This window comes from Choloepus didactylus, chromosome 13 (genome assembly GCF_015220235.1).
Source record: "Choloepus didactylus isolate mChoDid1 chromosome 13, mChoDid1.pri, whole genome shotgun sequence".
In the NCBI taxonomy this organism is placed as follows: Eukaryota; Metazoa; Chordata; class Mammalia; order Pilosa; family Megalonychidae; genus Choloepus; species Choloepus didactylus.
The window spans coordinates 93,694,940-93,719,039 of record NC_051319.1 but is presented as its reverse complement, the minus strand read 5'-3'; the positions used below and the strand labels follow the sequence as shown (position 1 = coordinate 93,719,039).

General features: G+C 40.0%; 1 protein-coding gene across 3 annotated transcripts in view; it reads left to right on the top strand.

The window, feature by feature from the left end:
- SH3TC2 (SH3 domain and tetratricopeptide repeats 2) overlaps positions 1-24,100 on the top strand; it is a 67,541-nt gene that overhangs the window by 1,710 nt on the left and 41,731 nt on the right. For 2 of the 3 annotated variants that reach the window (XM_037801658.1, XM_037801660.1), the window contains exons 2-6: positions 13,364-13,462; positions 17,445-17,572; positions 20,812-20,917; positions 22,566-22,709; positions 23,789-23,990. In XM_037801658.1, the coding sequence (XP_037657586.1) occupies positions 13,364-13,462; positions 17,445-17,572; positions 20,812-20,917; positions 22,566-22,709; positions 23,789-23,990 (679 nt within the window). The remainder of the gene's footprint in view (positions 1-13,363; positions 13,463-17,444; positions 17,573-20,811; positions 20,918-22,565; positions 22,710-23,788; positions 23,991-24,100) is intronic. The other variant, XM_037801659.1, reaches the window with a different exon arrangement.

Sequence of the window (24,100 nt, the reverse complement as noted above, 5' to 3'; positions counted from 1 at the left end):
ACAAATATTAGCCATTGTTATTACTTTTCTATGACCCCAGCATATCACGTTCTCCCCCTGGGTCTGCATTTGCTCTTCTATAAAAGGAGGGGGATGCAAATTCTGCCCTGGGGAGGTGTCTTAGGGAGCTCTGTCCTTGCTCCCCAACCCTCAGCTTCAGCCAGAGCAGCTCTGCTTCTGCTTGACATCCTGTCCCTTAGCCAAAGAGTCATGTAAAATGGAGATCTGCAGTGCAAAATAAGTGAATGGACTAACAATGAAGAAAGCATCCTCAAAGTTCATATGACACTATCATTCAACTACTCTATTCTTACACCTATTTTTTTTTTTCACCATCAATAACTGATTAGAATCCTGAGTTCACATTTTTGACAGACACAGCCTGTTATTTATCTTTATTGAGGCTTCTCATGCCTTTCCCCATTACTGTTCTCCATACTTGTCAGAGCCTTTCCTTACAGAGGTTGATACAGGTACTGTAGGTCTGAGGCCAGTTGACTGAAGCATCCCATTCTAGGTTCTCCTTTTTAGTCTAGAGAATTGGAACAAAAGATGAGACACATCCTGTAGCAACTTAATCGTTGTGTGAACTTGGGTAGTCTCTTACCTTCTATGACACTGTTTTCCTGGCCACAACATGGGTCTATCTCCCACATGGGGCTGTTGTGAGCATTACACAATACATCTCATGGATTTAGCAGAGTCTGGCTTCTGGGAACCCCTCAGTAATTGTGAGCTGTTTTATTGTCAGCTAATATTGACCAACCTCTTCCCTTCATTCTAATTCCTGAATCCGTTGGAGTAGGAGTCTGTGCTCATGTTTCTTTGACTGCTTCTGCTATTGTGTCTGTTTCAGTGGGAGTGAACCATGAGGACCAAACAGCAAGTCCTCTGGGGTAAGGGAGGAAGGAAAGAGAATGCTCCTGATAGCACTGAACACTGGACAGCTGCCCAACTGGCTGGCCGTGGCGTGACACGATAATAGACACTGGCTCTGATTACACCAGAATGCACGCTGCTTTCACACCAAATGGACTCTGCTTACTGCATCTGTTCCCCCATTATGTTGCTTGTTTGCTCACATAAATCTCCCAATGGCACATGGTGAAAGGGTGGTTTTTTGGCCATTTGCCATCATCTTTGACTTCTTGGGCCCTTTGAGATTCTTGCCATTGTTTAATAAACTACAGTTGCTCACTTAGGGTCACAGAGCAGGCCATGTCAAAGTTCATTGGTCTAAAAGCTTCCAGCACGTCTTTCTCTTATCTTCAATACTTTCCCAAAAAATCTGGCAGATTTACACCCTTGAATAGGGGATGTGGGAGAGATGCATTAACCTACATTGATCACTGGTATTTGTAACTTTCCTTTCAACATTTTTGCTAAATATAAATCATCAGAGTAATGAAAGGGATCGAGTGTGAATGGTGACAGCAGTAAATGATGCTTAAAAAACTACTGAGGCATTTCAAACATCCAGATAATAGGGAATATTAGAATAATAAACCCACCATCTGGTTTTATTAAATTTCCACCTTATTCTATATTTGCTTCAGAACTTTTTACGACTTTCTCTTTCTTTTCTCACAAACAAAACATTACAGGTACAATTAGGGCCCCTTGGATAGCTCTTCCCAATGTCATTCCCTTCTCTCCCTTCCCAGAGTTACCCTCTTTCACTGATTCGGTGGCTTTGTGCCTGTACCACTTATTCCTGTATCCATAACCATTGAAAAGAATTGTTTTGCAGATTTTTAAACTTAAACAAAATGATGGCATGTTGTAATATCATATGCAGCTTGCTTTTTTTTTCCTTGAAATTATGATCTGAGATATATCCATGTAGACAGTAATAGCTGTCGATTTAATTTGATATTTGTTCCAACAAGGAGAATGTGGATTTACATAATGAAAACTGCTGGTGGTATGCTTGTCATGCCAAAGAAGCAAAAAAGTATGTGGGTAGAGGAAAAAAAAGCCTGCAGGGGTATTATTTGTTTTCTTCTAAAAGTTGGGGGCGGTGAGGGGCAAGTAGGAGCAAGTAGAGATCAGCAAAGGAGAAATAGCAGCAAGTTCTCTTTTCTAGAAAGTTTGTGTGTAAGATGTTTCCCTAATAAGAGAACTTAGAGTACCAAGGTCAGGTTAATACAGTGGTTACAGTAAGGTCTGTGTCCAGTGACCTGGAGTGTTTCCGACTCTGGCGCAAACTTGCTGTGGAAACTTGGAAAAATCGCTACACTTCTCTGGGCCTTAGTTTCTCAACAGTAAAATTAAAGGTAGAAATAAATGATCTCCTAAATCCCTTCCAAAATTCATTCTATATGTGTATTGATTCTTCCCTGTCTTATCCCTCATACTCATTATGTTGAGATGCCTTCTCTTTTATTGCATTAAAATGCAGTGTTAGTCACGCTATCCTCTCACTTCCCATGGCCACGATCACAGTCCACCTTCTCACACTTGCAACCCTGGAATGCCAGAATAGCCTCCCAGCAGGACTTCCTACCTCTCATCCTTTGCTCTTGTCCTTCCTGTGACACCTCAAGTAGAATTTCCACTTTTTTATGCTGTTTCCATGCTTAAGAATGTTGTATGATTCCCAGTGCTTGCTGTATCCATTCTAAACTCTTCCTGCCTTACAATTGTTTCATTATCCCAGCGCTAGTTTGACATGGCTTATCAACTTTACCCACATGATCACCCACCTCTCCAGGGTATACAAGCTGGCCCCTTTACCATCTCACATGCATACAAAGCTCATTCTTGCCTATTTTTTTGATCTCTTTACCAGTGATCTGCTCCCCGCTGCCCCAACCATATAAAAGCCTGTTAACGAAATAAAAAGTAAGCCACGGATTGGGAGATAGTGTTTGCAAAACACATATCTGATAAATGTATCCAGAATGTACAAAAACTAGTGTTATAACTCAATAACGAGAAGACAAATAGCCCAATAAAAAATGGGTGAAGTATTTGTACGGGTATATCCACACAAAAAATATATGGATGGCAAATAAACACATGAAATAAAATGCTCAACATCCTTAGTCATAAGAAAAATACCAATTGAAACCCCAGTGAGCTACCACTACACACCTACTAGAATGGTTAAAATTGAATACTGATAATATCGAATGTTGGCAAGGACGTGGATCAACAGGGCTGACATACATTGGTGGTGGGAATGCAAAATCATACAGCAACTTTGGCAAACAGTATGTCTCAATGAATTGCATGTAACTTTTTCTGACAAATAATAATAATACAAATGAAACTGGTTTATGCCAAAAGGTAATTTATTGATTCATAAATGAAAGTCCAGTGGTAGTTTGCTTCAGGTGTGTCTGGATCAACACATTCAAATGATGCTGTCTGGAAGCTACCTAGCCTAATCTCTTTATCTTCTGGGATAGCCTCAACCTGAGGTAGGTTTTCTGTCTATGGTGGGCCCCACAGCTTCAGGTTGTCATGGTCACAGCTTCAAGTGTACTGGAAAGGAAACATCTCTTTCCTCTCAGTACTTTTGAGGGCCTGGGGCTAATTCTAGACTTTGGTCATGTGACCATGGGACAGCATAACCTGACTGGATGAAACTTGATTCATGTATCTACTTTTGGAGTTAGGGATGGAGTAAGGAACCACATAGACTGGAAGAGGTGGCTTCCCTAAGGAAAATCCAGCCAACGGAATGGATGCTATGAAAGAAAAGATTGACTTACGGTATTTAACATTGATTAATCCCTTAATATTTGCCACCAAGTGTGCTGACTAGTTACCTGCATATTCTCTTAAGCATCACAATAATCCATTTTTTTAGTGGATTGTATACTTTTAAAAAATTTTTAGCCTTTTTTTAATATTCTGGATTCGAGTCATTTGATGATTATACATATTGCCAATTTTTTTTCTATACTGTGGTTTGCCTACCACTCTCTAATTGTGTCTTTTGAAAAACAGACATTTCTAATTTAATGGATTCCAATTTAACTATTATTTCTTTTATGGGCAGAGCTTTTTCTATCTTGTTTAGGAAATCTTTGGCTACCAGAAATTTTTGGCTATGCCAAATGAGCATATGAATCACCTGGGGATATTGATAAATGCAGATTCTCTCAGTAGTTGAAGCCTTAGGTTCTGCATTTACAGCATGCCCCCAGGTGATGCAATGCTGCTGGTCCCAGGACACGTTGTGAGTGGCAACCTGCTTCCCCATTCTAATGTTGCAGGACAGAATCTGAAAACTGATAGACCATAGTCCATATCAAGCCCACAGACAATTTTTTTTGGGGGGTGGGGTGGGGGGGGGGGGAGCAGGGCAGAGGCCCTACACAGTGATTTTTTTTTTTTTTTTAAGTTTTAATTGCTTCACATCATTTAGAAATTTGGAACTTTTACATAAAATCCAGATGCCTAATTTGCTTTTTAAACCTGGAAGATCTGTAGTCCAGGGCCCTCATCCTCACAAGGCAAAAGTCAGCTGCAGTCAACTGGTTGCTACCCCTCTACAGGGCACTAGTTCTCCAGCCACCATGAACCCCCACCCTCCTGCTCACTCATTTACATCTGGTCCCCCAGAATTTGAGAGTGTGTACCTGTTGCAGGACTCCATGACAAGAAGCCTGCCCTGAGCGGGAGGGCCTGTGAGGTGAAGCTGACCTTGCAGAAGGGAAGTCCAGGATGGTGAAGTGGCTTAGGGGAGAGGGTGCACATCTTTTAAAGTATGTGTGAGGTTTAGAGCAGAAAATAGCAGAGTTTCTTAAAATGTGATTTGTGGGCTATCTGCATTGAAATCACTTTTTAAAAAAGATGTCAGTACAATAAAACTTATAGAAAAATATAGCAGAATATCTGCATATGCTCATTAAAGTTTGAAAAGCACCAATCTAGACAAAAGTTTCTCAACACTGGCTCAAATTAGAACCATTAACGAAGCTTCTAAAAAAATACCAATGTTGGCTGCATTCTGGACCACATAAGCTGAATCTCTGAGGATGAGGCCCAGGCAGGGGTATTTCCAGAAAGCTCCATGGGTGATTCAAATGGGTAGTCAAGGTTGAGAAGCACTAACTTTGATCAATTCTTCATTACATGGATGGGAAAAATGAGATCTCGAAAGGGGAAAGAGCTAGGAAGATTGCAGAATAGGGAGGGGGCTGCAGGGCTTGCTCCTTTCCCCAAAATGGTGAGTAGACAGGCAGAAACAGTCTGAATCAACTGATCTGGGGCTCTGGAGACCAGGAGAGTACTGAGCAGCATTCAGGGAAGTGTGGGATGAAGAGATGGAGAAACCACAGTGAGTAACTCTGGCTGTGGTACCAGGTGCCCACTCCCAACCCTGGAAGCCAGCAGTTTTGGGTGATTCAATCCCTGCCTGGTGAGTTGCTGTGGACTGGGAGGGCCAGTCCACCACCCCAAGAATGAGGAAGACATGGCCCAGTACAGCTATTGGCTGGCTAATTTAGACTGCTGGATTCCGCTACTCTAGTGCATCCCGTCCAGGCATTGCCATGCCAATGTTTCAACCATAGAGGCAGAGCTGGCAAAGGGCTAATAATACCCTGCTTTCCTAGGGCTGAGGGGAATAGGTTGTTGAAGAGCACCATCTGTTGGGCAGGCCAGGAAAGCACAGCATTGGGAAGCTGAAGGAAAACAAAAAAGGCTTTTTGGAGTCTTTCCTGACTCTCTCTCCAAGACCCTTTGGATCTTGTCTGCAGCCTCTGTGAAGGTACCTGGCTCTGTTTTGGCTGGGAAATATTGATGAAGCAGCTGTCAAGGAAGAGCCTTAACACAAACCCAATCAACAACAAAATCCTAGATGAGAGAGAGAAACCGACCTTCAGAATAAACCCATCAAAATAATCAGGTGCCCAGATATCAGCAAAAAATTACAAGTCATAGTAAGAAATAGGAAGATATGGACTAGTTAAAGGAACAAATTAAATAGTTGGAGAAGATACAGCATTTGAAAAAACTAATTAAAGATGTTCAGACAGACCGCCTAAGTTAATTCAAGGACATAAAGGAAAATATGGCTAAAGAGATAAATGATATTAAGAAGACTTTGGGTGAGCATAAATAAGAATTTGAAAGCATGCAAAGAAAAAATGACAGGTCTTATGGGAATGAAAGTCACAATAGATGAGACTAAAAATACACTAAATACTAAAAATACACAACAGCAGATTTGAACAGGCAGAAGAAAGGATCTGCAAGCTAGAAGATAGGCTATCCAAAATTAAACAGACAAAAGAACAGATAGAGAAAAGAATGGAAAAAATTGTGCAATGTCTCAGGGAATTGAAAGGCAGCACAAAGCACACACAAATATACATCATGGGTGTCACAGAAGGAGAAGAAAAGAGAAAAGGGGCAAAAAGAATAATGAGGGAATAATGGCCCCAAATTTCCCAACTCTTATGAAAGACATAAATATCCATGTCCAAGGAGCATAATGTATTCCAAATAGAATAAATCTGAATAAACATACTCCAAGACACAAGTGAATCAGAATGTCAAATGTGAAAGATAAAGAGAGAATTCTGAAAGCAGCAAGAGAAAAGTGATTCAGTACATTCAAGGGATGCTCAATAACAAGTTTTGATTTCTCATCAGAAACCATGGAGGTGAGAAGGCAGTGGTTTGATGTATTTAAGTTGCTGAAAGAAAAAAATTACCAGTCGAGAATTCTTTATCCAGCAAAACTGACCTTCAAAAATGAGGGAGAGTTTAAAACACTCACAGATAAACAGAAGCTGAAAGAGTTCATTAACAAGAGACCTGCCCTACAAGAAATACTAAAGGGAGTTCTGCAGGCTGAAAAGAAAAGACAAGAGAGAGAGACTTTGAGGAGAGTGTAGAAATGAATATTATTAGTAAGGTTAACTAACAGGATAAAAAGAGACAAAAATAAATTATGAAAAATAAAAGCCAAAGGATAAAATGGTTGAGGTAAGTTCTACAGTAATAACATTGAATGTTAGTGGATTAAATTCCCCAGTCAAAAAGACACAAATTGGCAGAATGGATTAAAAAAAAATATGATCCATCTATATGCTGTCTACAAGAGACTCATTTTAGACACAGTGATACATATAGGTTGAAAGTGAGAGGTTTACAAAAGATATTCCACACAAACAGTAACCAAAAAAAAAGCTGGGGTAGCTATACTAATATTGGACAAAATAGGCTTTAAAAGCACAAAGAAGCTTTAAAAGAATCAAAGAAGGACATTATATATTAATAAAAGGGACAATTCACCAAGAAGAAATAACAGTCATAAATACTTATGTACCTAACTAAGGTACCCGAAAGTATGAGGGAAACACTGGCAAAACTGAAGGAAAGAATAGATGTCTTTTTAATAATAGTTGGAGACTTCACTATACCACTCTCATCAATAGATAGAACTTCTAAATCAAGAATTGGTAAGGAAACAGAGAACCTAAATAATATGATAAATGAACTAGACCTAACAGATACATATATATAGAACATTGCACCCCAAAACAGCAGGATATACATTCTTCTCAAATGCTCATGGAACATTCTCCAGGATAGACCACATGGTGTGTCACAAAACAGGTCTTAATAAACTTAAAAAGATGGAAATTATGCAAAGCACTTTCTCTGATCACAATGGAATTGAAGCTGGAAAACAATAAAAGGTGGAGAACTGGAAAATTCACAAATATATGGAGGTTAAAAAACACACTTTTAGACAATCAGTGGTCAAAGAAGAAATTGCAAGAGAAATTAGTAATTATCTTGAGATGACTGAAAATGAGAACACAACACATCAAAACTTATGGGATGCAGTGGAAACAGTGCTGCAAGGGAATGTTATAGCCCTTAATGCCTGCAATTAAGATGGAAGAAAGAGTTAAAATTAAAGACTTAACTGAACACCTAGAGGAACTATAAAAAGAACAGCAAACTAATCCCAAGGCAAGCAGAAGGAAAGAAATAACAAAGATTAGAGCAGAAGTAAATAATAAAAAAAAAGCAATACAGATAATCAACCAAAAGTTGATTTTTTGAGAAGATCAATAAAATTGACAAATCCTTAGCTAGACAGACAAACAACAAAAGAGATAAATGTAAGTAAATAAAATCAGAAATGAGAGGGGGTCAATAGCACTGACCCCATAGAAATAAAAAATAATCATAAGAAGATACCGTGAACAATTCTATGCCAACAAACTAGACAACTTAGATGAAATGGACAATTTCCTAGAAACACATGAACAGTCTACACTGAATCTAGAAGAAATAGAAGACCTCAACAAATGAATAACAAGTAAAGAGTTTGAATCAATCATCAAAAGCTTCCCCCAAAAAGAAAGCCCAGGACCAGATGGCTTCACAGCTGAATTCTGTCAATCATTCCAAGAAGAATTAATACCAGTCCTGATTAAACTCTTGCAAAAAATTGAAGAGGAGGGAACACTACCTAGTTTACTCTATGAAGCCAACATCACCCTAACACCAAAGCCAGATAAAGATACTACAAGAAAAAAAAATTACAAACCAATCTCTCTAATGAATATAGATGTAAAAATTCTCAACAAATATTCGCAAATTGAATCTAACAGCACATTAGAAGAATTATACACCATGATCAAGTGGATTTTATTCCAGCTATGCAAGGGTGGTTCAACACAAGAAAATCAATTAATGTGATGTATCACATTAACAAATAAAAGGAGAAAAACCACATGATCATTTTGATCGAAGCAGAAAAGCCATTTGAGAAAATCCAGCATCCTCTCTTGATAAAAACACTCAGAAAAATAGGAATAGAAAGGACAAATATGAATTATGAGAAAGGGCAAATATGAAAAACCTATAGGTAACCTCATACTCAATGGTGAAAGACTGAAAGCTTTCCCTCTAAGGTCTGGAACAAGAGAAAGATTCCCACTGCCACCACTGTTATTTAGCATTATCCTGGAAGTTCTTGCCAGAATAATTAGGCAAGGAAAAGAAATAAATGGCATCCATATTGGAAAGAAAGAAGTAGAAATTTCACTATTTGCAGATGACATGATCCTATATATAGAGAGTCCCCCAAAATCTACAACAAAGCTATTACAGCCAATAAATGAATTTAGCAAAGTGGCCATCTATAAGATCAACACACAAAAATCAGTAGTGTTTCTATTCAATGGTAATGATAACTCTGAGGAAGAAATCAAGAAAAAAGTTCTAATTACAATTGCAATTCAAAGAATCAAATATCCAGGAATAAATTTAGCTAAGGATATAAAGGACTTGTACACAAAAATCTATAAAATATGGCTAAATGAAATTAAAAAAGAGCTAAATAAATGGAAAGGCTTTCCATGCTCATGAATTGGAAGACTAAACATTGTTAAGATGTCAATTCTACCCAAAATGATTTACAGATTCAATGTAAATTTGATTAAAATCCTAATCAAAACTCCCAACAGTCTACTTTGCAGAAATGGAAAAGCCAATATCAAATTTATTTGAAAGGATAAAGGGCCCTGAATAGCCAAAAACATCTTGAAAAAGAATGAAGCTGGAGGACTCACATGTTCTGACTTGAAAGCACATTACAAAGCTACAAAGTCACAACAGCATGGTTCTGGAATAAAGATAGACATATTGATCAATGGAATAGAATTGGGAGTTCAGAAATAAACCCCCACCATTTATGGTCAATTGATTTTTCACAAGGTTGCCAAGTCCACTCAACTGGGACAGAACAGTCTTTTCAACAAATGGTGCTGGGAGAGCTGATATCCATATCCTAAGGAATGAAAGAGGACCCCTATCTTACACAGTATACAAAAATTAACTGTAAATGGATCAAAGTCCAAAATATAAGAACTAGGATCATAAAATCTAGAAGCATCTTCAAAATCTTGTGGTAGGCGGTGTTTTCTTAGACCTCACATACAAAACACAAGCAATGAAAGAAAAAATGGATAAATGGGACCTCCTCAAAATGGAATAATTTTGTGCTTCAAAGGATTTGTCAGGAAGGTGAAAAGGCAGCCTACTCAATGGGAGAAAATATTTGGAAACCACATAACTATAAAGGTTTAATATCCAAAATATATAAAGAAATCCTGTAACTCAATAATAAAAAGACAAACAACCCAATTAAAAAATGGATAAAAGACATGAATAGACACTTTGGCAAAGATGAAATACAAATGGCTAAAAAGTACATGAAAAGAAGCTCAACTTCACTATCTATTAGGGAAATGCAAATCAAAACCATGATGAGATATCATTTCACACCTGTGCCAGTTTGGATATATTATGTCTCCCAAAATGATGTGTTCTTTGATGCAATCTTGAGGGGGCAGATGTATTAGTGTTGATTAGGTTGGAATCCTTTGATTGATGTTTCCATGGAGATGTGACTCAATCAACTGTGGGTGAGACCTTTGATAGGATAATTTCCATCGAGGTGTTATCCCATCCATTCAGGGTGGGTCTTAATTGAATCACTGGAGTCCTATAAGAGTGTTCCCAGACAGGAGGAGGAACTGGAGCTAAGAGAGGACAAAACACCCCAAGAGCAACATTTTGGAGAACACCATTTTGAAACGCAACCTGGGAGCAAGCAGACACCAGCCATGTGCCTTCTGAACTAACAGGTTTTCTGGACACCAATGGCCATCCTCCAGTGAAGGTGCCCTGTTGTTGATGCCTTACCTTGGACACTTTATGGCCTTAAGACTGTAACTTTGGAACCAAATAAACCCCCTTTATAAAAGCCAATCCATTTCTAGTATTTTGCATAATGGCAGCGTTAGCAAACCGGAACAACACCTGCTAGAATGGCCACTATTAAATAAACAGAAAACTACAAGTGCCGGAGAGGATGTGGAGAAATAGGAACATTTACACACTGTTGGTGGGAATGTAAAATGGACAGATGCCATGAAAGACAGTTTGGCAATTCCTCAGCAAGCTAAGTATAGAACTGCCATATGATCTGGCAATCTTGCTACTAGGCATATACTCAGAAGAACTGAAAGCAGGGACGCAAATAGACATTTGCGCACCAATATTCATAACAGCATTATTCATAATTACCAAAAGATGGAAGCAACCCAAGTGTCCATCAATCACAGAATGGATAAACAAAATGAGGTATACACATACAATGGATAAGTATTCAGCTGTAAGAAGGGGTGATGCATGTGACAACATGGATGAACCTTGAGGACACTATGTTCAGTGAAATAAGCCAGACACAAAAGGACAAATATGGTATGATCTCACTAATATGAACTACATATAATAAGCAAACTCATGGAGTTAATATCTAGAATATAGGTTACCAGAAGATAGAATGAGGGTGGAGAATAGAGAACTGATGCCTAATTTGTGCAGAATTTTAAAATAAGGTTGACTGTAAATGTTTGGAAATGGATATAAGTGATGGTATCACATTATTGTGTGTGTAATTAACAGAGCTGTATTGTGTATGTGTTTGTGTTTGAAAAGGGAAGTTTAGGGTTGTGTATACCACTAGAAGGCAAGATAGAGGATGAAATAAGGTATAACACAGTAAACCTTTTTGTGGATGATGAAGGATTATACAAATATAAGAATGTTCTTTCATGATCTAGAACAAATGTTACGTTACTATTACAAGATGTTAATAATAGGGTAGTACATAGGAAAAATGCATGTAATTAGTAATATTTTAATGTTCTTTTTGGAGCTATGAAAATGTTCTAAAATTGATTGTGGTGATAAAAGCACAACTCTGTGATTATACTGAAAGCCATTGATTGTACACTTTGGATGGATTATGTGGTATGTGAATAAAACTGTTTTTTTTTTAAAAAGGTCCGCCCCCCCTCAAAAAAACAAAAACAAAAACAGTGAAAAGGTAAAATGACTAACCCAAGTTCACTTAGCTAATGTAGGGGGACTCTGATTTGTGCTCAGACTCATATATCATGATTTCCCAGCTGGTGCTATTTTGCTGCGTTTACTTTTGGTTCCTGTGGGAAGAGCAACAAAAGATCCTGTCGAACTATACTTCATTACTGCCAGCTTTCCAGCTAAGCTGCTTAGTTTTCAGCCCTGAACACCCAACAAGATTTGCTGGTTGAAGAGTTGTGAGCTGATGGGCCCCTCTTTCTGCCTATTCAAGCTGAGAGCCATGTCTTCCTTATCCTTGTACCTTCACCCAAACAAGTGTTAAAGGTTCCTGCTATAAAAAAATGGAAGGTCCTCAACTCCCAAATCCCACCAGAATAGAGCCAAGAACTCCTGGCAGCAAAGTGAGGATTTAGGTGGCTCAGGCCCCACTCTAACCAGCTGTGGGCACTGCTGCTTCCCTGCTCTCTTGGGTGCATCAAATAGACACACGGGTCCAGAAGGCAAAACCTGGTAGGCCTGCTTAACTCCAATCACCCACAATTTTACAACCAAAGAAACCGGGAGGATTAAATGGGAGACTTACAAGTAGTGGTAGAACCACAATTTCCAACCTTGCCCTCCACCCCCACCAACCCCGCTCCAGGGCCAGGTAATGCTTGTAGCATTCTGACCCTATGGGGCAGCCTTGAGTAGTGTCATGGTTGAGAGAAGGGAGTCCAGCAACCAAAAGGAATGTGTTAAGGACTCATGTGCCCTTGTTAAATTTTGGGGCACCATGAAGGAGGCCTATACTCCATGGCAATACTTGTGAAATTTCCCTCTCTTCTTTTATCCTGACGCATCCTTTCCAGATGCACTCTTTTCTCTCTTTTCAACTTTCTCATCAAAATAACCTCCTCCCCACCCCTAGCCTATGCCCCGATCTGCTTGCTTCTCCTTTTTATTCCAATTCTTCAGCCCCAAAGATAAGAATCTTTTTGGGAAGCTGTGGAGGAGAGAAGTCCCACCCAGGATCCTATTTACTGGGCAGAGGAAAGGATAGTCTAGGGACAATCATACATTTCGGGGGCATCACAACTATACCCCAGGCATCTCTCTAAGGATGGCGTTATCCCTTGCTCCAGCCCTTCTGTTATGAGCCCACTGACCATAAACCATGCTGTCAGATACACATGAACTCTAGGTTCAATGTATATTGAGCACCTACAGGATACTAAGCTGTGGGATCCAGTCTGATCTGTAGATGGCAATCTGTTTTTTAATAAAATGGGAACACCAGGCTACTGTTGGATTGGCATAGCCTATTTGACAGTTCTTTGCCAACAGCTGAACTGAATAATTATAAGGCAATGGTGATAACAAGTAGGATTGCTCCATGCCACCTACCCATGCCCTGGAGAAAAATTGTCACTTGACAGAAACCTGCGGTCCTTCCTTACACTGACTTTGACCTGCTTTCACAAATGATCTTTCATTTTGTCTCCTCCAGGTAAAGAAACTCCTTCCAAGGATCCAGCCACATCAAGTGAGTTTATATCCTCACTGGAATACAGGGAAAAATGTTTCCTGCCACAGAACATGACACCAGGTATTTCAATCCTAAAGATTTCATACCTTCTATGCAGAGAATTCCATATACCTCCTTATCTGTGCCATCTGTAGACACTTCCCATCTCATCCCTTCCAGATGCCACCACTAAATGTATCCTTGCAGGCACAACTATGACTATGACATTTATTTGCTCACAAATCTTCCAAGGTTACTTATTGCCTACAAGATTAATTTAAACCTTTTCAGGCTGACTCTCAAAGCTTCACAATCTGGTATGTATTAGGTGCACTATACACATTTGTTGCATTAATGCAAGTATATCATCTGTTAGATTTTAAGATGCTGGAAGGCAGGGGTAAATTTTGAATAATTACGTTTTCCTTATGGTATCTAAAAGAGTTCCTTGCACAGAGTTGGTGTTCAGAAAATGTTTGATAAATACATGAACAGTTGACTGAATATGTGAAGGTCATATTTATATTTTATATAGTACCTAACATTATTTTATACATAGTATGTTCTCAGTAAACATTTGTCAAATAAATGAGTTAGTGAATGAAGGGTTGAATGTGTGGGAAGAGATTGACTGAACAGAAGGGCATCTGTCTTTACTGTATATGAATCTTTCAGAAACAGATAAGGATTTTTGAAATTAAGGTGAAAGACACATCCCTCATAAGGTGTCCCTCAGGAGAACTCAATGAAGCCCATGAAGAGAGAGAGTCATCAGAGAGGGCCACACCTGAGCTGACCCTACCTGAAACTCTTAGGATAAACCTGTGGAAGACTTGGTTTCTGTGGTCCAGTAAAACAGGGCTCATTTTTGAGGATGAATCATGTGACAAGCATGTTCTAAGTGTCCTCCATGATCTTCTCATCCTCACACGCTCATCTGTCCAAGGTGGCGTCAACCCCCCTGTAAAACAGGGAGGAAACAGAGTCTCAGAGAGGAAGGTGTCTTGCTCTTGGCCACACAGCTAACTCACGGTAGGGAAGGGATTCCAACTCGGTCCTTGCTCCTAACCACGATGTCCCATGGCCTCCCCCAAAATGTACCTCTCTCAGGGATACAAATTATAGATTGTGGAAAAGATTAGCATTATGAATGCTGTTCAGGACATAAACCATGCAAAGAGATACTGTATAAATGTCATATCAAGTTCTTTCTTTTCCCAGTTTCAAATTCTGTCAAACTGCTTGGCTGATGGTGAGAAAATCTTGCCCTTTATGTCTTGTTACTGTGTCAATCTGCTCATTTGTCTGGCCGCTCAGAAAAAAGCTGAATCACCATCTGTTGTTTCATGAACACTTGGAGTCAGCATTTTCCTTAATCGGTGCATGAAGGCCAATGAACAAAGGGTATCTGTAGGTGAAGCCAAACCAACTGGAGGCTGAGCTTGTCCATCTTTTAGCGTTTTTCAGCATGATGCTACTTCCTGGAATGTCTTGGGGTGACAGCCTCTCCTTTGTGCAGGAGAGTCACAGACAGAATTAATCGGATACATGACCATGATCACAGGTCCGTTTTTCAAAAGGATTAAAATACAACAAAATACACTTCACACCAAAATGAGAGAGGACTTGAATCGTTCTCTCTCGGATGAGGAGGAGGGCACTGCAGGGGTGCACAGTGAACCCAGAGGCTCTGTTCTGAGCAACAGTTCCCACTGGTTGAGATTTCAAAAGCAGCTGCTCATTTAAATGCAGGTCTTTTGAATTCCTGAAAGGATTCACTGAAAGGCTATCAGTCAGGAGGGGCTATTCTGAGATAGTTTGGATCAGGCTTTGGAGGGACGGGAGAGCTGGGGTTTGGTGGAAATGAATCACAGAATCAGCGTTCGTGCCCAAGTTAATATAGACGTGGCCAGATGAGGGCAGCTGAGAGCAGGAATTGCTGGAGTACTTAAGGGGCAGGTGATGATGGCTATGGCTAATGCTTAATTTGTTTATTGAAAATTTAATATGTACCAGGCACTGAGCAAAAGTTTTATATGCATAATCTCATTCAGTAAGCCTCTTAAGACTCCTCTGAGGTAGGTACTCTAATCATGAGTTTGCTAATGAGACAAGTGAAGCATAGAGAGGTAATTAATTGTCCATGGTGGCACGATTAGCAAGGGACAGACTCGAGCCTCGAGCCCTGAGCCTGAGTCTGTGTGACTCTCCCGCCCCTGGGCCTCTTCTTTGTTCTGTACCTCCTCCTGGAGATCAGCGTGCAGGGAAGCTACCAGACGGAGATTTGGAGGGGGACTGGTGTTGGTAGAATGCATATGAGTGGGTTGGGTGGGATTAGAACACAGGCCAGGGAGAAAGGAAGGGGGACAAACATCCATCTGAAGTTCACATCAAAGCCAGGCCAGCTGGGCATATCATACAGGAGCTGGCCTGCAGCCACAGCATTTTCAGGACTTCTAGGTTAAAGACAGGCCTTTTAAGGGTGGGAGTCCAGGGCTGCGTTGTGGACCCAGGCCAGCACGAATGGGGCCGTCTCTAATGTGTTCAGGAATTCACAAAGGCGCTGCCAACTTCGGGCCAGAAGAGTGACCTTCGGGATCATCTAACACCTTCCCGCTTTATTGCATTTGATAATTATTAATGGAATTGCTATTTATTGTCTAAAGAAGACACATTGCAAACTGCAATTATATTATGACCCTCCTCAGTGTGGCCTTTCCTGACAACACTCTCCAAGGGCGCACCCCGCCCTCAGGCTGCTCCGGCATTCAGTCTCACTACATTTTTACTTTTGTTTCATGGCATTTTCCTCCAGCTGAATTTATTGTGCTTGTAAAATTGGTTGCTTGCCAAGTAGAACGTAAGCTCCATGAGAACAGGGACCTTGTCTATACTGTTCCCTGCTGTAGCCCCAGCACCTAAAACAGCTTTTGGCTCACAGGGGGCCCTCAATAAGTATTTGTTGTATAAATGTGCATTTTGAAAAAAAAAATTAGAGATAAAACTTTGTTTTACCCTGTTCTAGTTTGCTAATGCTTCCAGAATGCATTACACCAGAAATGGATTGGCTTTTATAAAAAAGGGTTTATTTGGTTACAAGGTTACAGTCTTAAGGCCATAAAGTGTCCATCAGCAAAGGGTACCTTCACTGGAGAAAGGCCATTGGCATCCGGAAAACTTCTGTTAGCTGGAAAGGCACGTAGCTGGTGTCTGCTTGCTCCTAGGTTGTGTTCCAAAATGGCATTCTCCAAAACGTCTGCATCAACTTCCAACGGCCATCTTTAAATGTCTGTCTCAGCTCCAGCTCACTATGAGCTCCTTCTGTCTGAGTTTATACAGTGCCCCAGTAATCTAAACATGGCTTTCGCTGAATGGGCAGGGCCACACCTCCATGGAAATTATCCAGTCAGAGTCATCACCCACAGCTGGGTGGGTCACATCTCCATGGACACTGAATCAATAGGCTCCAACCCAATCCACACTAATACGTCTGCCCCCACAAGAATGCATTAAAGAATACGGCTTTTTCTGGGGGACATAAATATACAAACCGGCACAACCCAATTACCCTGACAAACATTAAGACCTTAAGTAGAAGAAACAGGTTAGAGACAATTTATGTGTGTACATATAATTCATAAAAGTATACAAGACCTATTACATACTATAAGTTTGATGTGTAAATGCATTTCTCAAGATGTGTAAAGCAGCACTCACTCAAAACATTCACAAATTGCATATGTCATAGCTGGTGCTGTGCCAGTCAGTGCCAGGAGGGAGGAATAAATCTTGCACAAAGCCGCAGTAACCAATGCCAGCGAATGCATTGACCCCAGGATTCCAGAGCCTTCCTAGTCTTTAGTTTTTTTTTTTTTCTTTCCTGGTGAGGATGGTTTGGAGGGGGTGCGTCTCAGAGGCTCATTAAGACCACCTCTAACTTTTAATTAATGAGGACACTATTTAGGGTTTAGAGAAACACGTATGGGCAACATTGGGGGCTTGTCTAATTTTCATCTCTTTTATTGCATTTCTAGAATGACCCTCTCCCCCTGTCATCTTTCAGATCTCACGCTCTCCTTCTGTGTGAAGAGCCGCTCCAGGAGGTGTGTAAATGGTCCTCTGCAGGAAGCTGCCAGGAGGAGGCTCTGGGCGCTGGAGAATGAGAACCAGGTGGTGCGGGCACTGTTTAAGGTGGGTCTTGGTGGGGGTGGCGTGAGCTCAGCGGCCTGGGCTCTGTGTCCGTTCTCTGTGCACAGAGGACTGTCCCCAGACCAGAGAAGACCCTCAAGAAGACATCTCACTGACCGACTGAAGGAATGGATATGTAGCCATCCTCTGCTGAGCAAGAATGGGCAGAAACTCAGAAGGGGACGACCTTCGGTAATTGTAGGATCAGAGAAAACTTGGTTTCAAATCTGCCACTACTAGTTGTAGTACCTTTTGGCAAGTTCATTAATCCTCTGTAAAATGGAAATCATTATTGAGCAGACTTTTAAAAAGTACCAATGTTGTCAATCCAAAAATAATTGCAAATCTTAGGATGAAAGGAGGAAAAGGCAATAAAGTGAATAAATCAATTCCTCATCTTTCATAGTGGGTAGAAATCTTAAGTTGTTAAACCAAGGAAGACGCGTATGATCAAATTATTTACTGTTTAGGAGATACTTTCTAGGAGAACTAAATTTAGAAATGGTAAAAAGTTGTTGCAACTAGAGGTAGGGGAAGGAGAAGATTACATAACAAATTAATATGTTCTAGTTATTTTTATAGTCTCTGTATTAATTTGAGAAAAGAGAAAAGCCCTCCATAAGTAATAGCTAAGGGATTTTTTTTTTTTCTTTTCTTATATTCCTTGGACTTTAGGAACTTGGAGGCAATAATTACTAATTGGAACAACAAAATTTCCTGGCCAGCTGGGCAGAGGCTTACTTGGGCGAGCTTGTGGGTGAGGCTAAAGCTGGGGCCCGGAGTCAGCTGGCTCTGTGGTCCATCAGCGCTTGGCAGCTGACCAGCAGGGTGGACCTTGGGCTTGTTACTGAACCTCCTCTCTCTCTTCCTGCCTCCTTGACTGTAAAGCAGGGATGATACCATTTCCCATTAAATCCAAGATAACACTGATTATTAAATGCACCATTTTTATGTTCTTCTAAGAAAGAAAAAAATGCTGCCAATGAAGTGTGATGCCATGCTTCCTTTTATTTCAGAAATGGTTAAGTGTTTTAAAAGTGCATCTTAGACTGGATAAAATACTGTGATAGTACTCTCTTCAATGGTTGTGGTGAGAGTTAAATGAAGTATTGCCCAGAAAGCTCTTGGCAAAGTGCCTGGCCTGTTGTAAATCCTCCATAAATCAATTTTTTTTTTTAACCTACTATTCCTTCCTTATTTTTGAGATCTGTATCCTCCAGGGATCTGGAGTCTTCCTGGGTCTTCCTGGGGCCTTGTGTGGTATCTATTTCCCAAAATTCTTTTCTTCCTAAACTGCTGGCTTCTTCCTTTGGACACCCTTCTATCCTCTTTTCCATCTTCCCCGAGGCTCCCTCAAAGGCACTTTAGAATGAGCTCTATCATTCATAGTCAATGTCAGAGGCTTGGGCAAACAACAGAGAAAGATTTTAGGGGAAAATCCAGGCAGTGAATTGGGCCTGTTTTTTAAAAACAGATTTTTTGTTTGTTTGTTTCTGTATAAAAACGGATTTGCAGGCCTCTTCTTGTTCTCCTCGTGAGTATGTAGATTGGAATAACCATTTTGGAGGTTAGTGTAGGGACCAAAAATGTGCATATCCTTGCACTCTCCAAATACATTTTTCAGCATACTTGTGTTAAAACAATCAAGGTTGTGCACAAAGATTTAGCTATAAGGATGTTTATGACAGTACTGTTTAGGATTTTTTGAAAATTAAAACAACCCAAATGTTAAACCATAGTGAAATGATAAAATAAATTGTGTTAATACAATAATGGCATATGTAACTATTAAAAATAATGTAGACTATTTAATGATGTTGGAAATGGTTCATAAGATACTGTCTAGAGACAAAAAGATTACAGAATGATTTATGTAATATGATTCTATTTATATAAAAATAGTTATATAAAAACTCGTTTATAGAAAAAAGAGTCAGTGTTAATACATGAAGCATTGATCATCTCTAGGAGGAGGGGCAATGGATGATTTTTATTTTTGTGTGCTTGGGTTTTTCTGTTTGCCACCTTTATAAAAATAATCATTCTACATAGATTCACAATCAAGTGGCTTCCAAGGTGCCTTCTGGAAGTCATTCTCCCCCTCCATAATCTTTTTTTCTTTTTAAACACAAATGATAGCATTCTTTATACTATAATTTGCACCCTGGTTTCTTTTATTGCTGAAGTTGTTCCATTTAGCAGGATATATTTGGAGCCTTTATCAGTAAACAAAGAGTTTTCAATCCTTTTTTTTTGGCTGCATAGTATTGAAATATTCCATTGTTTGGATGAACCATAATTCATTTGAACCAGTCTTCTACTGATGGATATTTAGTTGTTCCCAGTTAGGTATTTATTTATTATTATTTTTTGGTGATTTAAAAATCAATGCCATCTGTCCGACAGTTTCTTTTAAAGCTAAACATAGGCTTACCCTATTATCCAGCTGTTGTGCTCATAGGTATTTACCCAAATGAATTGAGAACTATGTCCACACAAAAACTTACACGTGGATAGTTTTAGCAGCTTTATTCATAATTGCCCCAAATTGCAAGCAACAAAGTGTCCTTCAATAGATGAGACAAACCATGGTGCATCCATCAAATAAGAGATAAAAAAGAAATAAAAAGAAATGGGCTATCAAAACACAAAAGATGTGAAGGACCTTAAATGCATATTGCTAAATGAAAGAAGCCAGTCTGAAAAAGCTACATGCTGGATGATTCCAACTATATGACATCCTGGAAAAGGCAAAACTACAGAGGCAGTAAAGAGATCAGCGGTTGCTTGAGGTTGAGGGGTGGGGGTGGGGAAGAATGAATAGGTGGAGCACAGAGGACATTTAGGGCAGTGAAACTATTCTGTATTCTGCTGTAGTGGTGGATACAGGACATTATTGGTCAGTTGAAACGTATAGAACTGTAAACACAAAGAGTGAACCCTAATGTAAACTATGGACTTTAGTTAATAACGATGCATCAACACTGGTTCATCAATTGTAACAAATGTACCTCAGTAAGGCAAGTTTCATGGGGGAAACTGTGATCAGGGGACAAAGGGAATATATGGTAATTTTCTGTATTTTCTGCACAGTTTTTCCTGTAAACCCAAAACTGCTCTTAAAAGAAAGTCGTTTAACCAAAAAACTATGCCACAATCGATAAGCCCAAACAAGGCAATCTGTACATATATGAGCTTATTAACAGGTCATCCCAGGCTGACTCATTGTCCTCTTTATTCAGGACCTCTCTGCAAGGTTGGTGAGTATCCAGTCCCAGAAGGCCCAGTTCCTCGTCAGCTTCAAGACCATGGAGGAAATCTGGAAGTTCAGCACCTACCTGAATTTAGGTGTGCCACGGAGCAGGCTGGTGGAGGAGCAGCTCCTTCCCAGTCCAGCCGATTTGTAGGGCTTGACGTCAAGGCATTGGTCTGGCTCTGGTGGTGAGAAGGAGTAGAACCCTGAAATGGATGGTTAGCTTCAGAAATATCACAAACTGCCTGGAAGTTAATCAAAAGCAAATGTTAACTATTACTCTAAAATGCCATGTGAAGAAGTTGATTTCCTGGTCTTCAGGGAGATCCTTTTTTTATTAGATAATCAATCAACTGGCAAACACTTATTGGTCATGTACCAAATTCAAAGTTCTGAGATAGATGTAAAATTGGCAATTAAAAAACAAATGCCCTAGCTTTGAGTGAGATAAAAATAGGAAGTTCCAGATGCTTTATCCCATGTATTTGGAAGAGAGTCATAGAAGGAGGCAGGGGAATTATCTTCTTATAGCAGCCTTGGGCTATAGGGTTTTCCATAAGGTAAAGAAAGACATTGGGGTACAGCACTAGTACCACTGTGGTAGGAAATGGTTCACTTACCTTCTCCAGGGAGAACAAATTAGGATGCGGAAGTTATGGTTACAAAGCAAAGCTGAGCAACGCCGAGTGAAGCAAGGTGATGTCACTTGATTTGTTGTATGTTTGTATCTCCCAGAGAATGCTGTGGGTCACTGTGGGCTTCCACAGAAAGAGACGGTGTGCAGGAGTGGAGGGCCCAAATGCCTTGTGGAGAGTAGTACCTTCTAGGAGTCTTGATGATTTCTACACATCTCTTCTGTGACTGTTAGAGATCCCTGCTGGTCAAAGTGTGGTCCATGGACCAGTAGCATCAGCATCATGTAGGACTTGTTAGAAAAGTAGACTCCCAGGCCCATCCGAGGCCTATGGAATCAGCATCTGTTTTTGCATTAGATCCCCAGGTAATTTGTGTTGCTCATTAAAGTTTGAGAAGCACAATTATAGAAGCTGCATAAGGCCTCAATCGGTACAACAGACCATCACAGTGGAAACAGATTTTTGTATCTTAAGAGAGGAAGTTGAGAAAGAAGCAAAATTTCAATACAAGTAATTCATGTTTGTATGTGTGTTTAAAATTCACTATATATGTTATTAGAACTGGAAATTTTAAAGTTTTCATACTGTTTTCAACAAGGGAGAACTCAGCATTGGGTAAAGAGGAGGGGCTGAGCGGGGCATTGAAGTAAATCTTGACTCTTTTGTAGGTCAAGGAAGAACTCCCCAGCTGTTGAATCATCAGGGGTACTGAAATTCGTATCTCAGAGTAGCAGAACTACAAGTGGGGACCAGGAACCCCCAAAGTCAACATTGTAAACTTGGAGATTTCTCCCACTGATATGCTAGAAAAAGATGATTTGGCTTTGCTCATTTCATTTTGTATTTATGGAGAACCATAATATGTTAAAAAGGGAAAATATCATTTAAAAATGACTTGTATTTCCCAAGAGATGTTTAACAAAATCCATTCATTCTAGAAATTTTTAGTCCCTCCTCCCTTCATGCTCTTTCAATTCCAGTTAAATTGGTCAGGTTGGGCACCTAAGTCTGGGAGGGAAATTCAGGAAGGAGCTTGCTCACTCTCATCTGTGCTCAGCAAATGCTGGAAATAATCTTTTTCCTCTAATTTTGTGGCCTGACTCCTTAGGTTATGTATCCACTTGTCTGGAGCATCTCCTATTTGACCACAAGTACTGGCTTAACTGCAGATTGGTGGAGGATACAGAGATTCAAGTCTCAGTAGATGATAAACACCTGGAAACGATATACCTGGGACTTCTGGTACAGGAAGGTGAGCATGGAGTGGGTTGGGGATGGGGCTGTAGTCTAGATGTTTATTTTCAGAGTCCATGAAATAACTAAGGTTACAAGGGGAGGCTAGAATCATTCAAACCTGAAAACATTCACAAACTGATCTGTTACAATATTATTCCAAATATCCTTCTCATTTTGCAAATACTACATGAACAGCCACATTGACCAATCTCATGAGTGTCTGTTGTTAGAACCACTTGGGTTCCATTATTATTTTTAAAGATGTCCATGCCACAGCTCCATCCAGACCATTTTAACCTCTGGAGTTGAGGCTCAGGCACTGGTATTTTAAAAAGGTTGCCCAGGTAATTCTAATGTGCTTCCAAGATTGAGAATCACTTTTCTAAACATATGCTGTAAATCGATTGTAAAATAAAATTCTAAATCTTGCAAAACTTGAAAGATTTCATGAAATCGAGTAAAGTGATATTGGGGAACTGCTTCAAACACCCGCCAACCTATTTACAAGTGAGGATCTGATCAAGGTTATAACTGATAGTTAACAACTGAAGTGGACAAGCCTGATGATATAATAGACACATTGAAAGAGCCAGCTTTGCATAGAGCCCTAGAATATTTTTGCAAAAATCATTCTCTTTATGATGGCATTGCATAAATTGTATATGAAGGAGAAAATTTCATGTTGTGATATTATAAAATTTAGTTGGAGAAATTATATTCACCCAAATTAGCATCATTTTTTCTTTGTTGGTGCCAAGATTAAGGGTGAAATTGAAATTATAACTTAAAAATTTTTAAAAAATATAAACATAATTTTCATAAGTTTTTGTTTCATTTTTTTCAAGGTAAAGTCAGAATCAAACTTTTTTTTTCATGCATTACACGGAAATGTTGGTGCCTGCTTTAAATGATTTCCCTCTAAGTGGATTTTTCCTGGTACCAGTTTTCCAGGGATCTGGAGTGCCTCCCCCTGGAGTGCCTGCACTTTATCCCCAGGAAGAAAAATATATGGGCTCCGGATTGAAACCTTACATGTATGATAATCTCTTTTCACCTCCTGCTCCTCTGTGGAAAGGCTTTTCTCGTTCTCTACAGGCCACTTCTTCTGCAGAGCCATGTGCTCTGTGGCTCAGCCAGCTGAGAAAGAAGGGGAGTGTTTGACATTTTGCAAGAATGAGTTAATCTCCGTGAAGATCACTGAAGGAGAGCCCGAGTGGGAGGGTGTGTCTTTGGTGACCGGCCAGCGGGGCCTGGTGCCCGTGTCAGCCCTGGAGCCCCTGCCACTCCCTTTCCACCAGTGAGTAGCCCTGCCTCCTGGGAGGGGCTGCGCGGAACACCTGGCTAGGCTTGCTCTCAGATATGTGCATGCGAGGCACGAGGGAGGGAAAACATCTGGGTAGCTCTTAT